This window comes from Phycodurus eques, chromosome 15 (genome assembly GCF_024500275.1).
Source record: "Phycodurus eques isolate BA_2022a chromosome 15, UOR_Pequ_1.1, whole genome shotgun sequence".
Taxonomy (NCBI): Eukaryota; Metazoa; Chordata; class Actinopteri; order Syngnathiformes; family Syngnathidae; genus Phycodurus; species Phycodurus eques.
In genome coordinates, this window is record NC_084539.1 from 7919385 (window position 1) to 7938969 (window position 19585).

Sequence of the window (19585 nt, forward strand, 5' to 3'; positions counted from 1 at the left end):
GAGCTCGGAGGATTGTGGAGGAATCCGCAGGAGGCGCCACTGAACAGAATTCTCACAGCAGCTCTCAGAGTGAGAGTGTGCAAAAGTGGCAGCTGGATGGCAGCATCCAGCCCCATTGTGGTTTCTGATGTATGAATGGTCTGCACTGGGGATTGGCCCCGTGGTGCCTGTTGTCGACCTGGCGAGATGCTTTTAACATCATCATCGTCATCATCTGCTGCCGCCGCGGCCTGGCTCACATGTATAAGACGTGCTCCAAGGCCTCCTGGAGGTGGTGCTATGGTGGTGGTGGGCAGTGCACACACCTTGGAACCACTTTACAGATCTTCAGCTACAATTCCCTCATCCACTGATCAGCTGCCAAGAGAAGAGGCAACTCCCTGTTGGTGCGAGGGATCTTTTTTTTAAACACACAAACATGACAGAACTTTAAAAACAGAAGAACTACCAACCTTAGTGACTTACTAACTCATAGGAGTTAACAAATTAGCCATATGCTAGGGACCAAGCCCTGCAGCGAATAGCGAAAATCAGAGTAATGGAACGCTTGCACCTGAAAATGGTAAAAACCTGTCACACAAAAAATGGGCAGCAGCAAGAAACCAAAACTCAAAACATTTACTTAATGGTGATCATCTAAATCTATATGAAGCAAGTAACCAACTGAAGGGCCGTTTCCACAGTAAAGTTTTCACCTAAAAATGTAAACAAAAAAAGAAACATTTTGATTATCCCAAAAAAAACCCGGCGTTTACACGTTTTAAAACGATTTCAGGTCAAACTAACTCACAAACGAACTAACTGACTGACTGACTGACGAAGGCCCACATTCTCCAATTCGCGAAAGTCTTTTTTTTTTTTTTTTAAACGCCTTGCTTGTGCACCTTTCATCTACACGCATTCTCCCATCCAGACTTCTGATACACCCAACTGTGCATAACCTGGGAATTTGTGCGCAACCACAAAAGACGAGTGACTCTTTGAAATCTGAGGCTGGCTCTAAAACATGGAGCATGGAGTTTCCTGAGACTTGTGAATGTCATAGTAAGCCAGGCACGGGGAGAACATGCAAACTCCACACAGACGGGGCTGGGATTTGAACCCCGGTCCTCAGAACTGTGAGGCTGATCGGCTAACCGGTCGTCCACCGTGCCGCCAATGTAAGTTCAGTAATAAAATAATAAAATTACCAAACTACATGAAAGAGCAAGAGCAAAAATATATCTGAAAACATAAAAATGCACACATAAAAGTGTAAAAATATAAAGTAGTAATAATCATCGTCATCAATGTGTGGCTTCTCACCATAATGTCACTAACCCACACGTATCTTCCCAAGGTAACACTACCAACATAAAAACAACAGATGGACCAACAATGCAAGTAAACACAGGTGTATTGCAATAGAACTATTAATACGAGGTCTCACACATGGGATGGCATTACATAAACTGTATCTGCTGGATATTTGAAAATGCATCAAATGAAGAAATACTGTACTCTTGAAACAAGCTACATGAAGGGCAGGCGCACGCTATGTTTGCTAACACTTCACAAGCCAACTCTTACTTGCAGTAGCGGTACTAGTGACAGTGCTCATTTTTGATGTGCTTAAATTAATATTTAATCACGTTCCACTTGTATGGTGACACCGTCATCACAGCACACCGTTTCATATTTCTGGTTATTTGCCATCATGTCAGGCGGTGGCGCACCTGTGTAGGCGAGGCTCTCAAGCTGCAAGAGCAGGGAGGTGGTGGTAGATGTGTGCAATGACCTTTACAGAACACTCCCAGAGCTGCATTTGCTTTTATAGATGGCGACGTGAAACTACACAAGCGAAGTAGGCATGTGCAACACTCAGAACTAAGTCGACGTGATGGACACAAACAACGCAGCCATAACTTGATATCTATAATGGATGACGTCCTTTTAAAGCGCACACGCTTGGAGCAGTGGCTATCAAAATAAAAACCGTGGACATTTTTCCTCTAAAATAAGTAACTGCCTCGTTACGTCATATTTATGGAGCATGAAGAGTTGGGCGCGTTCTGTCAAGATTGTATTTCTACCCACCTCTCCCGAGGCATCTGGTGGTTGGGATTGTGGTGACAGCGGATGCTGAGGCCAAAGAGCTTGCGGGCAGTGCGCTGGATCTTGAGCCGCTGGACCTCTAGGGAGCCCTGGAGCAGCCTGTAGCGAGCCTGCAGGTCCCAGTCGCTGCCCCACAGCAAGTGTACGCTGTTGATGGGCAGGAAGTGAGTGGAGGGCAGCCTCTTCAGGAAGGACTTGAACTCATCTGTAAAAACACAGAGAGGCACGGGAAAAAGCTACGTCAGTTTATTGAGTTCTGTTAGTCGATTTGTTGGTTGATTAGTTTGTTACAATGGACTCTAGCAAGGAAGCTCTTCAATCTTCGGTTTGATCAGATTTTATGAATACAATTTCATACAAGAAATACTGTAAATTGAAAAAGAGTAATCCTACTCTCTCTGTTGCAGTTTGTGTTGAGGTGAACATTTATTGGAAATGCAATCAGACAGAACGAGGTTTGAGAGGGGACAGACACAGAGAAACAGCTTAATAAGACAATAACTGCATTATGGTATATCGGAGTTGGCTTTTATCTACTGTATATGTTAGCTGGGAAGGCAGTGCTACACCCTGTAAGAAATGGGCGTGACGGGATTGGATGTGATAGGACCGGACAGGATGAAGCAGTACAGGATAAGACAGGACAGGAGCAGTAAGCCAGGCAGTGCTACCGGTGTGCATGTGCAATGGGAGTGGCTACGCAGTGCCAAAAAATGTGAGTACAAATGAGAGGAGGGAGTCACATGCTAATTCTATTTGTCCGCTTTTCTGAAAAGCATTACGTCTTTTTTTGTTTTGTTTAGTTGTTCATATAAGTCAGGGTTATTCAACCAAAATTTTGAAAGGTCCAGATCGAGAAAATATCTTGAACCAGAGGTCTGGAAGATCATCTAGTGTCTATTTATTGTGATATATATTTAAGTAGCCTCCCTAGTTGTATCATTATATTATTATTATTGTCAAGTAACACAGAACTAAACAAATACATCTGACTGCTGATATGTACAGTTGTGCTCATAAATTTACATACCCTGACACATACCCTTGTGAAATATTATTGTTTTTTAAATCTGACTGATGACTGAACAAGTACCATCTCATTATTTTCTTTGCATGTTTTGTTTAATGATTGTGCTTTTCTGACATGTCTTGCAGTTCAATTTGAGTGCCATTAAAGACAAAATTAAATATGTTTCATCTGATCCTTCATATTGTCTTTAAAGAATTGTACAAATCTTACAAATTCTGCCCGGGTAATCAAACATATCAGCGCAACAGTGTAATTTTCTCTCACGTACTAAATAAAAGTATGCAAGTAAAAAAAAAGTTATACGTGTTCAAATAAAGTGCTTTGCTAAATAGAAATAAAACAAAGTTTGAGTTTCCCCTTTTCTGTTTGGCATCTTGACACAACAGTGGTCAAACAATTTTACATTTTTCAATTTAACAAATCCTAACAACTGAACCCTTTTAGAGGTGTGTTCCTTCATGTTTTGTTTCATAACGGCGTTTGTATCACTTGTATCACTGAATCGGGATTATGTTGAAATCTTTGGCAATATATTGTGGCGATATATTGTTGAGTTGCTATACTTGGCGGCCGCACAGTTGTTGTGATTAGCATGTCTGCCTCATAGTCGAAAGGGTAGGGTTCGAGTTCCGCCTCAGGCCCTCCTGTGTAGAGTTTGCATGTTCTCCCTGTGCTTGCATTTTTGTTGTTGTGGGTACTCCAGCTTCCTCCCACATTCCAAAAATGTGCATTGTTGCATGTTCATTGAAGACTCTTAACTGCCCACTGGTGTGAATGTGATTGGCTGGCGACAGGTTCCGGATTATCCCATCATACCAATGTGTCCTGCGATTGATCGGTGAGTAGTCCAGAGCAAACCCTGTTTTTCTTGCCAAAAGTCTGCTGGGATAGGTTCCAACTCACTTGCAATCCTAATAAGGACACTCTTTCGAGAAAATGGATAGATAGTCGCAATTTTCACCCCGAGTCAAAGCTACACCATCTTGGATGTAATGGTAAGAATGCAGCATATAAACTCAAATAAAAAAGCCAACATGAACTTCAGTGAACTATGGTAATTTGTGAGCTGAAGGGAGCCAAAGGGCAATTTGTAAAATGGCGATGCCCTCCACACTCAACTCACTTACAGACTTCAAGACAGTTGAACAGCTTTTTTCTTCCCCCCAGCCTCGGCAGAGACGTTTCTCAGAGTTTTTGTCTCGTCCTCCCTGGGCTTGTCAGATCTGCTTTGCTCGTTTGCTTCAAAGACACCCGAGTCCTTCTCCTCCTCCTCCTCTACTGTTTCTGAGATGTCACACGCCACCCTCAACCTTTCGCTCGACGAGCCACCGTGGGGTTGTCGGCTCACGATTAAGAGTCGTCTGAATCTGACGCCCTAAAATGACCATTAGCATGCCACTTGCTCCTGCAGTCTCAGCAGCTGCCACGTCCTGTGTGTGGGGGAAACAAATGGATCTGCTCCCTCATACAAGAAAAGTACTGAAATGTAGCGATAGTTTATCAAACTGAAAATATTAATGTCCAAAAAATGATGACAGGTTTTCAATGAAGTGCCTCATTTGTATGAAAGAAGTGGATATTTCCCAGAGCAGATGTGCTCAGATAATAATGTCTTTAGACTGGGTGAAGCAGCATGTGTTTCATTACCCACATTTATTCGCAAGCTTGAGCAACTGCAAACAATTCTATTTGTGTGATCACATGGCAGGTCATCTTAGTGTAACAACTGCTGCCATGTTTGAATTTTGTACACTGCATTCTGTGTGTCTGCCTTATGCAATCTCTCATCTTACAACAGAGTCCTCGTCTATTTGATATTTGATACAAATATTTATGGTAAAGCAGTTCACGCCATGCTTTACAGATCTAATAGTATGTTCTCTTTTGGCCTTCTCATCTTCCTGTCTGCAAAAGGATACAAATTTAAAGCTGCGAGCAGTGATCAAGGTGCCCTCATGTGTCCTTTTTCATCGTGAATTCTGGAAATGATAAAAATGTGCCATGCTCCGCTCATCAGTACAGTATATCTGTTTCTGATTGGGGCTCATTTGAGCGAATTCCCTCGTAGAAGTTCATCGAAGTATGAACCAAAAGCATTTGCCCAAAATGGCTGCTTCAAACCAAATTAGTAGACTTTCTGTTCAATTTCATGAATGGATCCTTGAGACTTGCATCCTGTTATGACAGACATGGCCACTCAATTTCATGTTGATCGGTGAAATGTGTGTCGGGGACCCACTTTTCTATGAGTTTCATGGGGCGCTACTAATGAGTTTTGGGCGGTCATGTTGAGACCCTTAAAATACATTCATTTTCACCTGGATACCCTTCCAAATATTTTGGAGTTCTTAGGCATGTTGAAACCCCTCAAAAGGCGATTAATTCATCGGCTGAATCATGATCGTCATCATGTCTTTTAATCATCTTTTTATACTACAACTGCTTTTACGCACGGGACTGGGGATGTGGGGTGGCCCAGGGAATGGGAGGGTCAGAAACCGATTGCTTAACTGACTGACCAATCGATCGATTGATTGATAAACAACAATTCCAAGACCGTATGGGGCTTAGGCCCCTAAATATCCAGGGCATTCAACCTCCGTTTTATAGGTTAGATGGTACGCTCTTGTCCCTGTCTACAGCACAAATTCAAACATCAGCTGATGTAATACTGGGGATGTCCTGATCCAACTTTTTCACTTCCAATTCGATTAGCGATATAGCAGCCTTGAGTTTTGGCCGATACCAATATCGGTCCGATCCGATTTCAGCAATAATCATTAATAATTGACATATTTTGTAATATGGCATGTTAGAAAAGGCTTGATCAAGTGATATTACTCAAACAGAGAACAATAATCAGCAACAGTTGGTTGAAAAAAACCTGACCCATTTATTATTAACCAATGGGTTACATAAAGTAACTGCTGTGCATGTCTTGACCTCTGAGGTGCAGTGCTGGTGCATGCAATGAGATGCACGCTTGCCGTCAAAGAAGTAGAAGAAGTCACGATAGGATATTGTAAGTATAACTAATTTTCCACAGTTTGAAGAATACATACCAGAGTGCATTGTTATATTGCCTGTTTTTATGTGTTCATACAGCGTTTGTGTACCAATATTCATTGCTTTGAGAGATATAAGGGCCACGAGTTCGATGGTAATTTTCGTTACCTCGTCAATGGTGTTTTTTATTCAGTGTATTCGCTTTCAGCTAGCGATTTTTGCGAATAAAAATGAAGACAGAAACAGAAATATGTGATGTATTTGAAAAATTAATAGCTGTAATTCTTTTGTTATGTGTTTTGTTTTACAGTGAGCTTCAACTGGAGTGTCAATAAACGACTTGAAGCAAGCAACATTAATTCTTACTTCTTGCTAATATGTTAGCACCTTAGCAGCCTGTTTATTTTGAGCATGTGGGCTCTGCAATGCGCTGCTGGATAGAAGTGCTGGAGCGGAGCATGGAATGGACTGCTTGTATAAGAGTGGTAAAATTGGAGATTTTAGCTCCAGTTATATTTGATCCAATACTTGTTTTTTTGCTGACATTGGACCGATTTCTGATCTTAAAGATAGGATCGGGACACCCCTATTGGAGACCAGGGTGAACACGCAACATACCTGCAAAAGTTCCAAATTCTGGGGTTAGGTTTCTGTGGTGTGAAATTACCTATTGTGGAGTGTTTAAAAAACTTCAGATCCCTGTACTGACTCCAGCAGACAAGGACTGAAGACTAAATTCTTAAAACAAGTGCACATGCCTACTCACCGGAGTTCTCGAAGTCTTTGTAGGAGGATGCCCATGACTCGGCCATGCCCAGCATCGTGTTCTCCATGATCTGGATGTCGGTGATGGGACAGTTGCACTGGGGATACTCGTCTGCACACTGGCAGATGCACTGGTTGTTGCGGCACAGGTACTCCCCTTCTCCATTACACATAATGTAGCTCAAAGCCGACTGGACGAACTTCTCCTGTAGGTACTCCGGGAAAATGACCTGAAGCCCTGAAAAACACCAACATACGTTGATTTAATCAAGATGTGTGGGAGATTACTCCATGTTATAATTTGTCTTCAGTGCTCCAAATGGGAATGTATGTGATTTCAGCTTTCGTGTAAAGATTTCTTCTCGTGCCTTCTTGGGTTTTCTCCGGGTACTCCGGTTTCCTCCCATATCCCATAAACATGCATAGTAGGTTTATTGAAGACTCTAAATTGTCCGTAGGTTTGAATGTGAATGCAAATGGTTGTTTCTTTATGTGTGCCCTGCGATTGGCTGGGGACCAGTTCAGGGTGTACCCTGCCTCTCGCCTGAAGTCAGCTGGGATAGGCTCCAGCACACCTGCGACCCTAGTGAGGATAAGCGTTTCAGAAAATAGATGGATGGATGGATGGATGGAAGACAAATTAAAAAAAAGTGCATTTAGTTTGGGATCAACAACATATATACCAGTATACACAATAGTACAGTAGATACATGCTCATACATTCAGATTTTAAGAAGAATTGCCGATGTAGTGAAATAATTAGAACAATAAGACACCGTCTTTGGTAACTTAGGGGAGTTTAAAACATGGATCCTGTCACTATCACTGCAGTACTAAAATAATAAAGGATTATAGAATGGAAAAAACTATAATGACAGATAGGGGCAGTATTGTACTGGCATATTATTGTACACTAATGACAGTTTTTAAAAGTAAAAAAAAAAGTAAAATTGTCAAGTAGAACTTTAAAGTAATTTAATGATTGCTCTATAAAGGGTTTTGTGTGTGGGGAAATAAATGGTCGAGCGTCCCTTCAGTGTTGCTTTGTGTTACAGGCACTCGGTTATTTGTCGAAAGGACATGCTTGAAAGCCTTCCAATGTTCAACATGAGTTGTCACTTTTGTACTGGCTCGCCCTCAGCATGACAGCCTTCAGTCGAGATTGATGCCTCCCATCGTGCGTACTGTCAGCTTATTTAGCACACAATCGTTGCCCCCCTCGTATGCAATTTTGAGCCTGTGTTTCACACAATTAGCCAGCCAAAGAGTGAGTTACCATTTGTGTTTTCACAGTGCATTGCCGATCAATTTTAGAGGGAATTCACATGTGAGGAAAACTATAGTACCGAAATTACAAAGTATCATACCATTATTGCTTACGAGTTGGGATCAATGTTGTAGCATTAAATATCAATAGTGCAATGTATCATATCTTTATTGATTATGGTTTGGCATTGATACAGTATCATCAAATATTGATGTTGCAGTTTAGTGTATCGTTACTATGGCTTATAGTATTGTATCGGTTTACCAGTATCAAACATTGGTTTTGAGGCATATTGTATTGTTATTGATAAGTACATTATTGATGCACCAGCAACATTTGGAATACCTTTTTCACGACCCCATTCTTGTCGAACAAAGTTTTGGCTAGGATGCTGTGCAGTAAAAATATTATCTGTTTCTATTTTCAACTCTTTATTGTGAGAGCTACATGACACTGTACTGCAAAATGTTTGTGGTCATGCTTTTTTCTTCTTCATGCTTTCACGTCATAATGATGAAGATTTTAAATGAAATCAAACTAGTGGACTTGTCTAATTTATAAACAAGTAAAGCTGTCTTCAATTTTGTCTGTCTGTCTCTCTCTCCCCACGATCTCTTCATTCCACATAACATATGTCGGTAAACAGCCGGACAAAGCTGTGCAATCATTAGTATAAAATGTGGAGGATGCATGGATGCTCTTTGTTAACTTTGAATGATAAAGCTAGAGTTTTCAGCGGGTGGAATGCCTAAATCCCTCCCCTCCAGTGTGTGTGTGTGTGTGTGTGTGTGTGCGTGTGTGTTTAGGAAACATTGTGCTGATAGCCACGTAATATTTTCAGCGATGATGTAATGCAAAGTATTGTGATTAATTCTGCAACAAAAAATTTCTGGGATTGCACAAACACTATCATTACCAGTCTGTCTGACAGTGAGAGTCAAAGCAAACCCTGTTCTGCCTGGAAGCTGGTGCTCAGTACTCCATGAGAGCTGAGTGGAGGAGGAGGAAGAGGACAGGGGAGCATGAGAGGATCAGCGAGCAGCACAATTCTCACAAGAACTCAAATAAATGCTCGTCAGGTATCAAAACACTTTTTGGGGGAATTGATGACAGAGAGGGTAATTTTGATCTTTTTTTTTTCATGCAGGGCATAAAGGAAGGTGCTTCAGCACCACCAGGGGTCTATCCACGCACGTGCCTACACCAGTATCAAACATTGATATTGCAAGGTGTCAGCGCTCACAGCACAGCATCAATACACCAGCATAAAATATTGATACTGCATTGTATCGTATTAGAGTACATTGGGATAATTGTGTATTTTGAGCTATGTGTATAGACGTGATATATTTGAGGACTTTCAAAAATGTCATAATGCTTATTGAACAGTGGCTATAGAGCGTTCCCTTGCTCTATCGCGGTGCACCTATTGCGGGTTCAGTGCATTGGAGATTTTTTTTCATATTGATATCGTGCATAATCCGCCATATCGCAGGATTTTGAGGGTATGCTGTAATTGTCTGTGGTAAAATAAGCGCTTCCTAGCATAAAACAACACAACTGTAAAAAAACATAAATAGATCAAATTTCATGAAATCACATTACATTAGTGTACAGTACTACTGTGCATTATTGTATTTTCTAAGTTTAAAAGGTGTTTAAGTGTATAGAAAAGTGTTTATAAGAGTATGGTAGGGTAGAGGTTAATAGGAGTGTGGACAAGATTAATAATAATCTAGGGAGGTTCATACAGCTTTAAAATAGCTATAAATAATCAATGCAATATGTGTTTGCCACTTCGCAGATTTCACCTATTGCAGGAGTGATCGGAACTAAACGAGGGATTGGTGTATTGTGATAACATGGTTGACAAAATATCCTGATTATATTTTACGGCATGCTTCAGGTGCACAGATATGGTGATTTATTGCAGTTATTTTTTTTTCTTCCAAAAGAACTATATTGTGACATTATCCCAACCAATTCCAATATATAGACAGACAACAATAACAACAATAAAGTACGATTGGACATGATTTCCACCCATACTCTGCAGGTGCTGATCCAGGCAGGGCCAGTGGTATATAAACTAAAGGCCAACAAATGGAAGCAGTGCATTTCGCCCTGTCCTACTGTCTCCCAACGTATCATTTCTGAACTGTGGGCCAATTGATATCTCTCAGGAGATCTCATAGAAATGAAGGTTGTGCGGCGGTAAAGCCTTTTTCTTCAATCCAGGGCCTGGAAAATAAATCCTCAACTCTACAAGCCAGTGGACTGGAAAAGACCGAAATAGTTTTTCTTTTTTTTTGCCCTTTTTGTATGGAACATTGGGAAAGCAATATTTGTTTTAATCGGGTTTACTTGAGCACAAACGTTGCCTCAGCAGAAAATATGCACGCAGAAACCACAACATAACATACTGTATGAGGAATGATTTTTTTTCTCCATTTTGCACTCAACATATTATTTTCACCCAAAGGTGAAAACATTAATCAATTTATGCTGAATCAATGTAATGTACCTCAAATGAAAAGGAAAAGCAAGCACATTATCACACATTGTACACTTAAATAACACACTGCTAAATTGTCAGACACTTCAATTAAAGCCACTTATTTTCACTTGCAAGCTATGTTAATACAAAAAACTAGGGAGCTGAGAAGTTAAACTCTTAATATTCACCAAGATTAAGCATACAACTATACACAGCACATTGTGTATGCTAAACTGAAAAAGGAATATTACTAAAGCCAACAACACTAAAATACCTACTGTAACCAGTCGGTGGCGAGTTAAACTTGGAGCTAGGATAAGTTGCTCATGCTACCAGCCTTTTACTGAGAGGTCAAATCACAAACATAACAAAGTAAAAATCCAATCAGATTGGAAATGGAAATTACAGTGATGCGGGAAAGGGCTGACAGCTTGATACAAGAGCAACACATTTGATTCAAACAGTTGCATACACAAGTATTTTTCCAAGCAGATGCTAATGTAAATAGTTAGTAATAAGCTAGTAAATAACATGTAGCTGAAAATATAATGGCTAACAATGATCAATGAAAAGACCAGAGACTTTTCATTACGTGTCTGTAAGGCACCTTCAAAGACTTACTTAGGAATGTTAAAATGTTACTTTAAAGACAGTTCCCAGGTGTCTTAATAAAACAGTCTCTCATGCTTGTTGAAAATACCACAAAGATTGAGAAGGGCGGCACACTTTTCACCATGTTTTAAAGCCCTCTTGAAATGTTTTAGGGAGCTATCCTGTTTCATGCAAATAAGCCACTGCTCACCCCACCCGCCTCTACTAACACAACTGGGAGTGAATCAGCGGGAAAAAACATGGTGGTGTACAACAGGATGTTACTGAAATGTTATTTACTTTGTAAGAACTTGAAGTGACTCAGTGGTTCTTTATTTGCATGTTAGCGAGTAGGTAACAGTCATATGTTTTATTCTGGTTTTGGTGGCTATGCTCGTGACTGTTACTCTATAACATTATACAAGTACATATAGTGTGTTTATGGGCTTTGAGCTACCAATCTGTGAACTGTTTGGGGGCGGTATTATGTGAATTAGATTGACTGCGACATAGCATCCATTTTCTATAGTGCTTGTACCTCATTAGGGTCACTGGTGAACTGGAGCCTATCCCAGTTGACGTTCAGCAAGAGGTGGGGTACACCCGAGACTGGCTGCCAGCCAATCGCAGTGTGACAAAACAATAGGGCCAAAATCTGAATGGCTTGCTTCAAGTCACATTTTCTGGAATAGGCAGCTCATAAAGCATTACTTGGTCATTTGATTGTACACTTGATGGGAGGGAAGGCACTCCTGGGGAACCAACTATTTGTATGCCCGTAATTTAAAAGTAAACATTCCCATAATATGTCTCTTTTATTACTACAACAGTTAATAAAGGTTTCATGATGGGAACGATTTGACCCTATTTTAATTATTTCCTAATGAAAAAAAATTGTCATTGCCAAAATAGGAACTAATCGTAAATTGATAAGAATCTACTATCTAATTTATTTTGCTTGTTCTTGAAAGAAACTGCCTCCCTTTGCTGTACAATGACTGTTTGTTGCCCATCATCCAGATGAGGGGGAGGGGAGGTAGGGGCAAAGTGGATGGATAGCTTACAGTGTGACCACAAAAGAATCTGGTTGCACAGGCCTTTTTCTCTCTCCATCAGGCCTGTCTGTGGCCCCCAGATCCAATATTCATTTAGCTTGATGTATTCCTGGACTTGAAACTTTAATGTGATTTGTGGGACAATCCAGATGGCAAGTTCACGGATCAACGCCGCTCACTGACGGAGCCGGGTGCCAGCGGGGCCCGCTGCACAATAACAGAGAGTGCCTACCCATCTCCTTCCTCTGACCATACTTCACAAGCTGCGAGCCTCACCTCAACATCCGTCACGTCAGTTGCTGTCCACTCTTTTCTGCTTGTCTCTCCACTTTGCACCTTTGTCCGACTTCATTACGCTCACTTGTGCTCCCGCTGCGCACCTCCATGTGACCTTTGGCTTGCGTTCACTCCATCACTCATTCCTGTTTCTTCACCTCTCGCGCCGTCCCCAACTACACTCAATCACTGTGCATCGACTCACTTTCTGGAAATGGGATGTCTTCTCCTCACGCCCCCTGCTACAAGAATCCCACAGCAGCCCTTTGTGCTGTACACAGACCTCCGCCAAGGCTTACACATTTGTCAAGATCAGAATCACCTTTATTGTCATTGCACTGTAAATAAAATGGCACTATAAATGTCCTTGTGTAGTGCAAAAAAACAACACCCAACCTCACAGACCCATGAACTCACCCACGCAAAATGTACTGATAAATACCTAAAATACTTATAAGAATACTAATAAATAGCAAGGTATCACGAAATAGGGGTTGAACCAACTAACTTGTAGCGTCTATTTGGATGACGAAACAAAGCTCAGCAGTGGTCGATCAGTAACGTTTAATGTCAGCAAAAAAAAAAAAATCATACAACGAGTATTTCTCTGAACTCTCAGCCTTCATCCCGCAGAAACACATTCGGATTCCTCTTCGTCCTTCTGCTGTCCCACCCCTCAACTCACTCATCCAATCATAAATCATAGATACTTTCTTGGTCTCAAACACAGTTGGATCTGATAAAACCCTTGCGAAAATCTACATTGCACAACTGCAGGTTTGCTACAATGCATTATTACAAAGCATTCCTTACGCCTGTATTTTTTGACATTATATAATATTATATACCGTTGTGAGTAGCAACACTGAAGTTGTGTTATTTGAATTGATGTTAGAGGGGTTTGGTAACCCCCAAAAAATCCTTTTGCAATAGCTCAACATTTATTTCATATGACAATTTGGAAATTTTGGCACGGATTTGAGCAAGAATCATGGAAGTTGGCATTTGATTTGCTTTCGCAGGCCACATAAAATGACATGAGGGGCTGGATCTGCCCCCAGGGCCTTAAGTTTGACACCTGTGGCCTATGCCATCAAATGAGGGTGGCGCATGATGTCAAAGTTGGATGTTCATTGCCTGGATTTGCATTTAAAAGGGGGTGCGAGGGCTTGATTAGTTTCTATTATTTTCAATGGGAAAATTTTGACCTTAAAGGCTCCACTGTAAATAGCATTGAAGTCAGTGAAGAGGCTTAATTCTTTCCACTGAATGATGACAATGGCCATGAACTCCACTGTGACTTTGCCTTTCCATTATGTCTCCTTGTGGTGTGCACTATTTTTAAATGCTGATAGATAGGGGTTTAGGGAAGGGAAAGGGGGGCCGGAGTTTCTAACTGCAAAGCGGTCGCCTGCTTATTGCGATGCCACGCTTCGCCTCATAAATCAGCGTTTCATTACAGATTAATTGACCATTGTGTGGCCTGCAATTTTGCAAAATAATCATTACTTAATCCACTGGTGCAATAAAGTGCATTTACTTGAATGGGAAAGGGGAGAGGGGAGGGACGGAAGAGATGGGCATTTAACGAAGATTGGAGGTTATCGTTATCAAACGCAAAGACCTCCGATTTGGATTATTGCGTCTTGTATTTTTCTAGGTTGGGGAACGGGCACTGCTGGTCTGCCTGTGGAGGCTTTAACCAGAGGGGACATATCATTGGAAGATTTGCTGTGTCGACCCATTTTGCACACATCTGTGCTGCCAAAGCCGCTATTTATCCACTTTTCATTTCTATTCCATAAGACTCTCTATGAGCAGCACTGGAGCTCAGAATAGCACTTTTGGAAAACTTTCGCAGTCTCAGCACTTAGCATGCAAATGGTTCACAGGTATGATGAGTTGATTATTGAAGATGATCATAAATGCGATCAGCAAGCAACTTGTGTTGTCAAACGGGAGCATTGACCCCCACGATCTTAACTTGCGAGAGTAAGAATTGCACTGGACAGCTAAATATGTACAGCTTTCATTTCCAGCTCAAACATTTTAGTATTATGGGAAAAGAGTGGCACGGTGAAACTGGTCAGCACATCCACCTCGCATTTCTGAGGTTTGGGGTTTGAATCTTCGTTTGGGCTTGAATGTGTGTCTTTTCTATTTTTTTCCCAGTGCGTTTGTTGGTTTTCGCAGGGTACTGTGGCTTCCTCATAAACCCCCAAAACATGCATGTTAGGGTCATTGAAGCGTCTAAATTATCAATAGGTTTGAATGTGGGTGTGAATGGTTGTTTGTCTTTAAGTGCCCTGCAATTGGCTGACAACCAGCCCAAGATGCATCCTCACCCAAAGTCAGCTGGGATTGTCTCCATCTTAATCAATTTTCTTCACCGCCTATCCTCTCCAGGGCCGTGGGCATGCTGGAGCCTATCCCAGCTATCTTCGGGTGTTGGGGGGGGGGGGGGGGGGTAGCACCCTAAAATGGTTGCCAGCCAAATCGCAGGACACACATAAACAAACAACCATTCGTACTCACATTCACACCTATGGCCAATTTAGAGTCTTCAATCAACCTACCATGTATGTTTTTGGGATGTGGGAGGAAACCAGAGTACCCAGAGAAATCCCACGCAGGCACGGGGAGAACATGCAAACTCCACACAGGCGAGGCCGGGGATTGAACCCCGGTCCTCAGAACTGTGAGGCAGACGCGCAAACCAGTCGGTCACTGTGCCGTATTGTTCAGCAGTATCTGAATTTGCACATGCATATTTTATTTAGTTCTTTTTATTTTATGTTCATTGTTTAAAGCATGCTCTGTTCATGCTTTAAACAAATAAATCAGGTTTTACTCAGTTAATACAGTACTTGTATAGTTTTATAACTGAGTACTTTCTTAGTCAGTTATTACTTATTTTGAGGATTACTTTTTACTTTTACTTGAGTCATATTATTCTACAGTAATAGTACTCTTACTAGTGGCTACTGTACCCACCTCTGATCAAGTGTGAGATGAAACAACCAAGTAAGGCTTTAGTTATTTACGTATTTCTGAAAATGTGACTTTGAGCGAGCCCTTCTGCACTTCCAACCCACTGTTACGTAACAGTTGAATTCACATTATAACCGCTCCAACACAGGGGTTACTCAACCAATGACATGATCAGCTAACCTGGGTTCAGTGCCAGACCCACTTTCAATCTATAGCAGACAAACTCTGAAAAAGTAATATACAGAGGCACTATTAAACAGTCCAGTGTACGTAGCGTTGCTTCCACAAGTGCAAAAGCTTGTATTGTCTTTTTCCCCACACTCTGGGCTCCGTGGCTGACTCGCAAGAGGACAAGAGTGACACGGAAGAGGAGATGGCCAAACACTGGCCGAAACGCCCACACTCGCTGGCGAAATCCAGCCCACTGTTAACGCATATACTTGCCGGAAAGCCGACGAGAGAAAGCGCACCAAGCCTCTCTAGTGGCAAGGGTTGTTCTCCTCCCCAGTTGTCATGGTAACCAAAGCTTGACTTGCAGTATATGGGGTTGGATGAGGACTGGCCCCTAAAAATGGCCTGATTTCAGTAAGATAAGAAATAGTGTGTGCAAGTGTTCCATAAATCTTGATCCTTGGGATATTTTGACGACAACATGTAAAGAGTCTATTTTACTGGCCTGGAGACTAGTTGGCGACCTGATGGCGACTCGAGTCGCCGCTTGTTGTGGAGACGTCTCTGCTATGTCTCCTGGAGACTAGCCGGTTCGCCTGGGAGTCACGGTGAATTCAAACATGTTCGACTCCATCAGAGACCTTTTGGAGAGTTTTTCAAGTCTAGCAGATCTCAGAGACATCGCTGAGGGGACACATCACCCTGAGACCTGCTGCAGACCAAGGAGACTGAGACAACTTCCGGGCGACTTGGTCTCCATGAGAAATCGCCCTGGTGATAACACAAGCAATATTTTGGTCTCCTGAATTGGCTGAGTGAGTTGCTGCGACTGATCAGCTGCGGTCGTCGTGATAGGCCCTTTAGAAACCTAAGAACTGATTTAAATTGCGAGTGGCAGATACATAACATCTCTCCCTGAACAACGCAGGTATTGTACAGGGAGCATTGCAGGGTGCAAGTGAAAAATCCCATTTTCTACACAAACTTCACCATCTATAGAACGCCAAAGCGCTGTTACATGATCTCTATGCAATGACCAGAAACTACTATTTCAAATGTTTACCCCCCACTGCCGCGCCATACACACAAAATAAGCATGTGCTCTTCACCGAAGTTGGGAGTTAAGCGCAATTGCCTGTTAAAGCAATTGTGAGATGGAGAAGGGCAGGCCTGTTTTGGCGCTAGATGAACTCTCTGTGTTGCCGACACACAAGTCACACAGGCGCGCAGTAAACATGAACTAGTGAGGCCGCCAGTCGTCCTTATCCGAACACAATAACATAGGAACACAATAAAAATGCGTATTAAGACCGCATTGCAAGAACAAAGACATAGTGTTATGCGAAACAAATGGTAGCATTGTAAAAAAAAGATATTTGTAATTTAACAAATGAAAAAGAAGTTTCAAGATAACAAACACAATGGCATAAATTAACTGATTAAAGTTGTAATTACTGGGGAAAGTGCTAGTATTATTAGAATTTGTTATATACAGTATTTCATGTGAGTAATCATCAGTCATTTTGGCAGCGTTAGTGGTTATTACGTCAGGTTCAAATCTCAGCTGCAGCTTTCCCACGGAAGTTGGCATTTTCTCTCCTTTCTGCAGGTACTCCGGCTTCGTCCCATATTTAAAAAACAAGCGTGGTAGGCAGTGGCACCTTCTGGTATGCGCAATATGTGCGGTGTCACTTGTGCTAATGCTAAATTGAAATGCTTTTCTATTGGCATCATGACATGCTGTTTGGATGGGTAATTTCTGCCACCTTGTGGAGACATTTCAAGGGGTCTTCAAGAATTTTGCTGATAAATATTGAAATGAGAGGGTCTGTTTATTGATACTAATCCTGTATCGAAAATTGAAATAACACAGAACAGCATTACTTTACATGTGCAATCCATGTGTCTTTCATATTAAAATTATATTACATTTCTTTGCATATGCAACATCAGAAGGACGCCTAACCCTTGCCACTGAAGATGATGCAGCGCTATCTACCATTGTTATTGGAATTACGTTCCCTTAAGTTTTTTTTTCCCATTTGTTTAATAAAAGATTTGTGCTTTTTATTTTATTTTGTTTTTTTATTTCTAAATATTCTTTGCTGTTGATGTATTGTTATAGGGGGTTGGTGGGAAAACAGGGGTCTTGCACAGGGGGCCATTCAAACTGCCACTGATGCTAGATTCATTGAAGACAAAAATTACCATTGAAAGTGAATGATTGTTTGCCGAAACATCCCCCGTGATTGGCTGATGACCAGTCCAGGATGTACTCCCGCCTCTCGCCCAAGAGTCACCTGGGATAGGCTCCAGCTCACACACTACCCTAATGAGGACAAGTGCTATAGAAAACGGAGGGCTGGATAATGTTTTTTTGGCGTTTTTTTTTAAAAGAAAATTAAGGTGTAATTAATTATGAGAATACATTTGTAGTATTACAAGGATACATTTGTTGCTCACCGAGGTTTAAAGTGATAATTGTATGATGTAATTATGATAACAAAGTGGGCATTGCAAGAATAGTCATAGTTGTATGTGAATAAACATGTCATTTGTCTCGAGTGCTGTCCATCTTTTCTTTTTAGCTTGTGTTGCTAACAGGGGTAAAATAAACCAGCCAAATAAAAAAGTCTGTGCGAGGCTGTAGGGTGTACCGACAGCGAAGCTCCGGCATGTACTCGCTTGTATGTGCACGTCAAATGATTGGCACACTCATGCATTCTGTCGCTACAGTCTCTGATAGGCTGTTTCTGTTGTGGTGGAATCGTTTCTAAAATCCATGGCATCCATTTTCTGAGCCGCTTCTCCTCACTAGGGTCGCGGGCGTGCTGGAGCCTATCCCAGCTGTCATCGGGCAGGAGGCGGGGTACACCCTGAACTGGTTGCCAGCCAATCGCAGGGCACATACAAACAAACAACCATTCGCACTCACAGTCATGCCAACGGGCAATTTAGAGTCTCCAATTAATGCATGTTTTTGGGATGTGGGAGGAAACCGGAGTGCCCGGAGAAAACCCACGCAGGCACGGGGAGAATATGCAAACTACGCACAGGCGGGGCCGGGGAATGAACCCCGGTCCTCAGAACTGTGAGGCTGACGGCTCTAACCAGTCGTCCACCGTGCCGCCCCGTTTCTAAAATAATAATTACAATTAAATTGGAGCCATAACATGGGGTTAAAGAAGGAGTATTTTTCAAAAGATCCTTTTCATAATATTTTACTGTCATGTCATGCCGGCAGTTTAAAGACAGGATAAAATTTTATTATTTTTTTTTTACTGCAAACCTTCAATGTGTAGCATTATGAGGATAAAAATGCAATTGAGAAATAAAGTAACAAGTTCTAGAATAAAATTGTAGTATTACAAGAACGATAGTGTGGTACAAGAACAAATGAGTATTTTAATGAGAATAAATAAGTAAATAAATAAATTAGCAATGTACAAAATAAATTAATTCATTTTCCAATTTATAATGTCATGGATAAGGCCAGAATATATACTGTAAATATGTAACATAATGAGAATTAAATCATAATGCTACAAAAAAAAAACGTCATAGCTTTAGGAGAATTAGTACAGGTAACAAATGATAATTTCTGGGCAATGTGGCAGCAACATGTAGGCCACCCTTGCACAGTTCAAGCTGTTCTTTCGTGTTGTTGCCATTCGCCCCTGCACAGCTGTAGCGGCTGTACTGGCGCACATTCATGACAGCACACACAAACACACATTCACTCACCCCCTCGTCAAAGGTCCTGCAGAAATCACACATTTTACAAGGACCCCAGAGAGTGGGGGTGGGATCTTGTCCGATGACAAGCTTTGACGTTTCAGTCA

At 41.5% G+C, this 19585-nt stretch overlaps 1 protein-coding gene across 1 annotated transcript in view; it reads right to left on the minus strand.

The window, feature by feature from the left end:
* brinp1 (bone morphogenetic protein/retinoic acid inducible neural-specific 1) overlaps positions 1-19585 on the minus strand; it is a 173471-nt gene that overhangs the window by 15469 nt on the left and 138417 nt on the right. Inside the window, exons 6-7 of the mRNA XM_061699284.1 lie at positions 6897-7133; positions 2077-2299 (exon numbers count right to left, since the gene is read on the minus strand). Of these exons, the coding sequence (XP_061555268.1) occupies positions 2077-2299; positions 6897-7133 (460 nt within the window). The remainder of the gene's footprint in view (positions 1-2076; positions 2300-6896; positions 7134-19585) is intronic.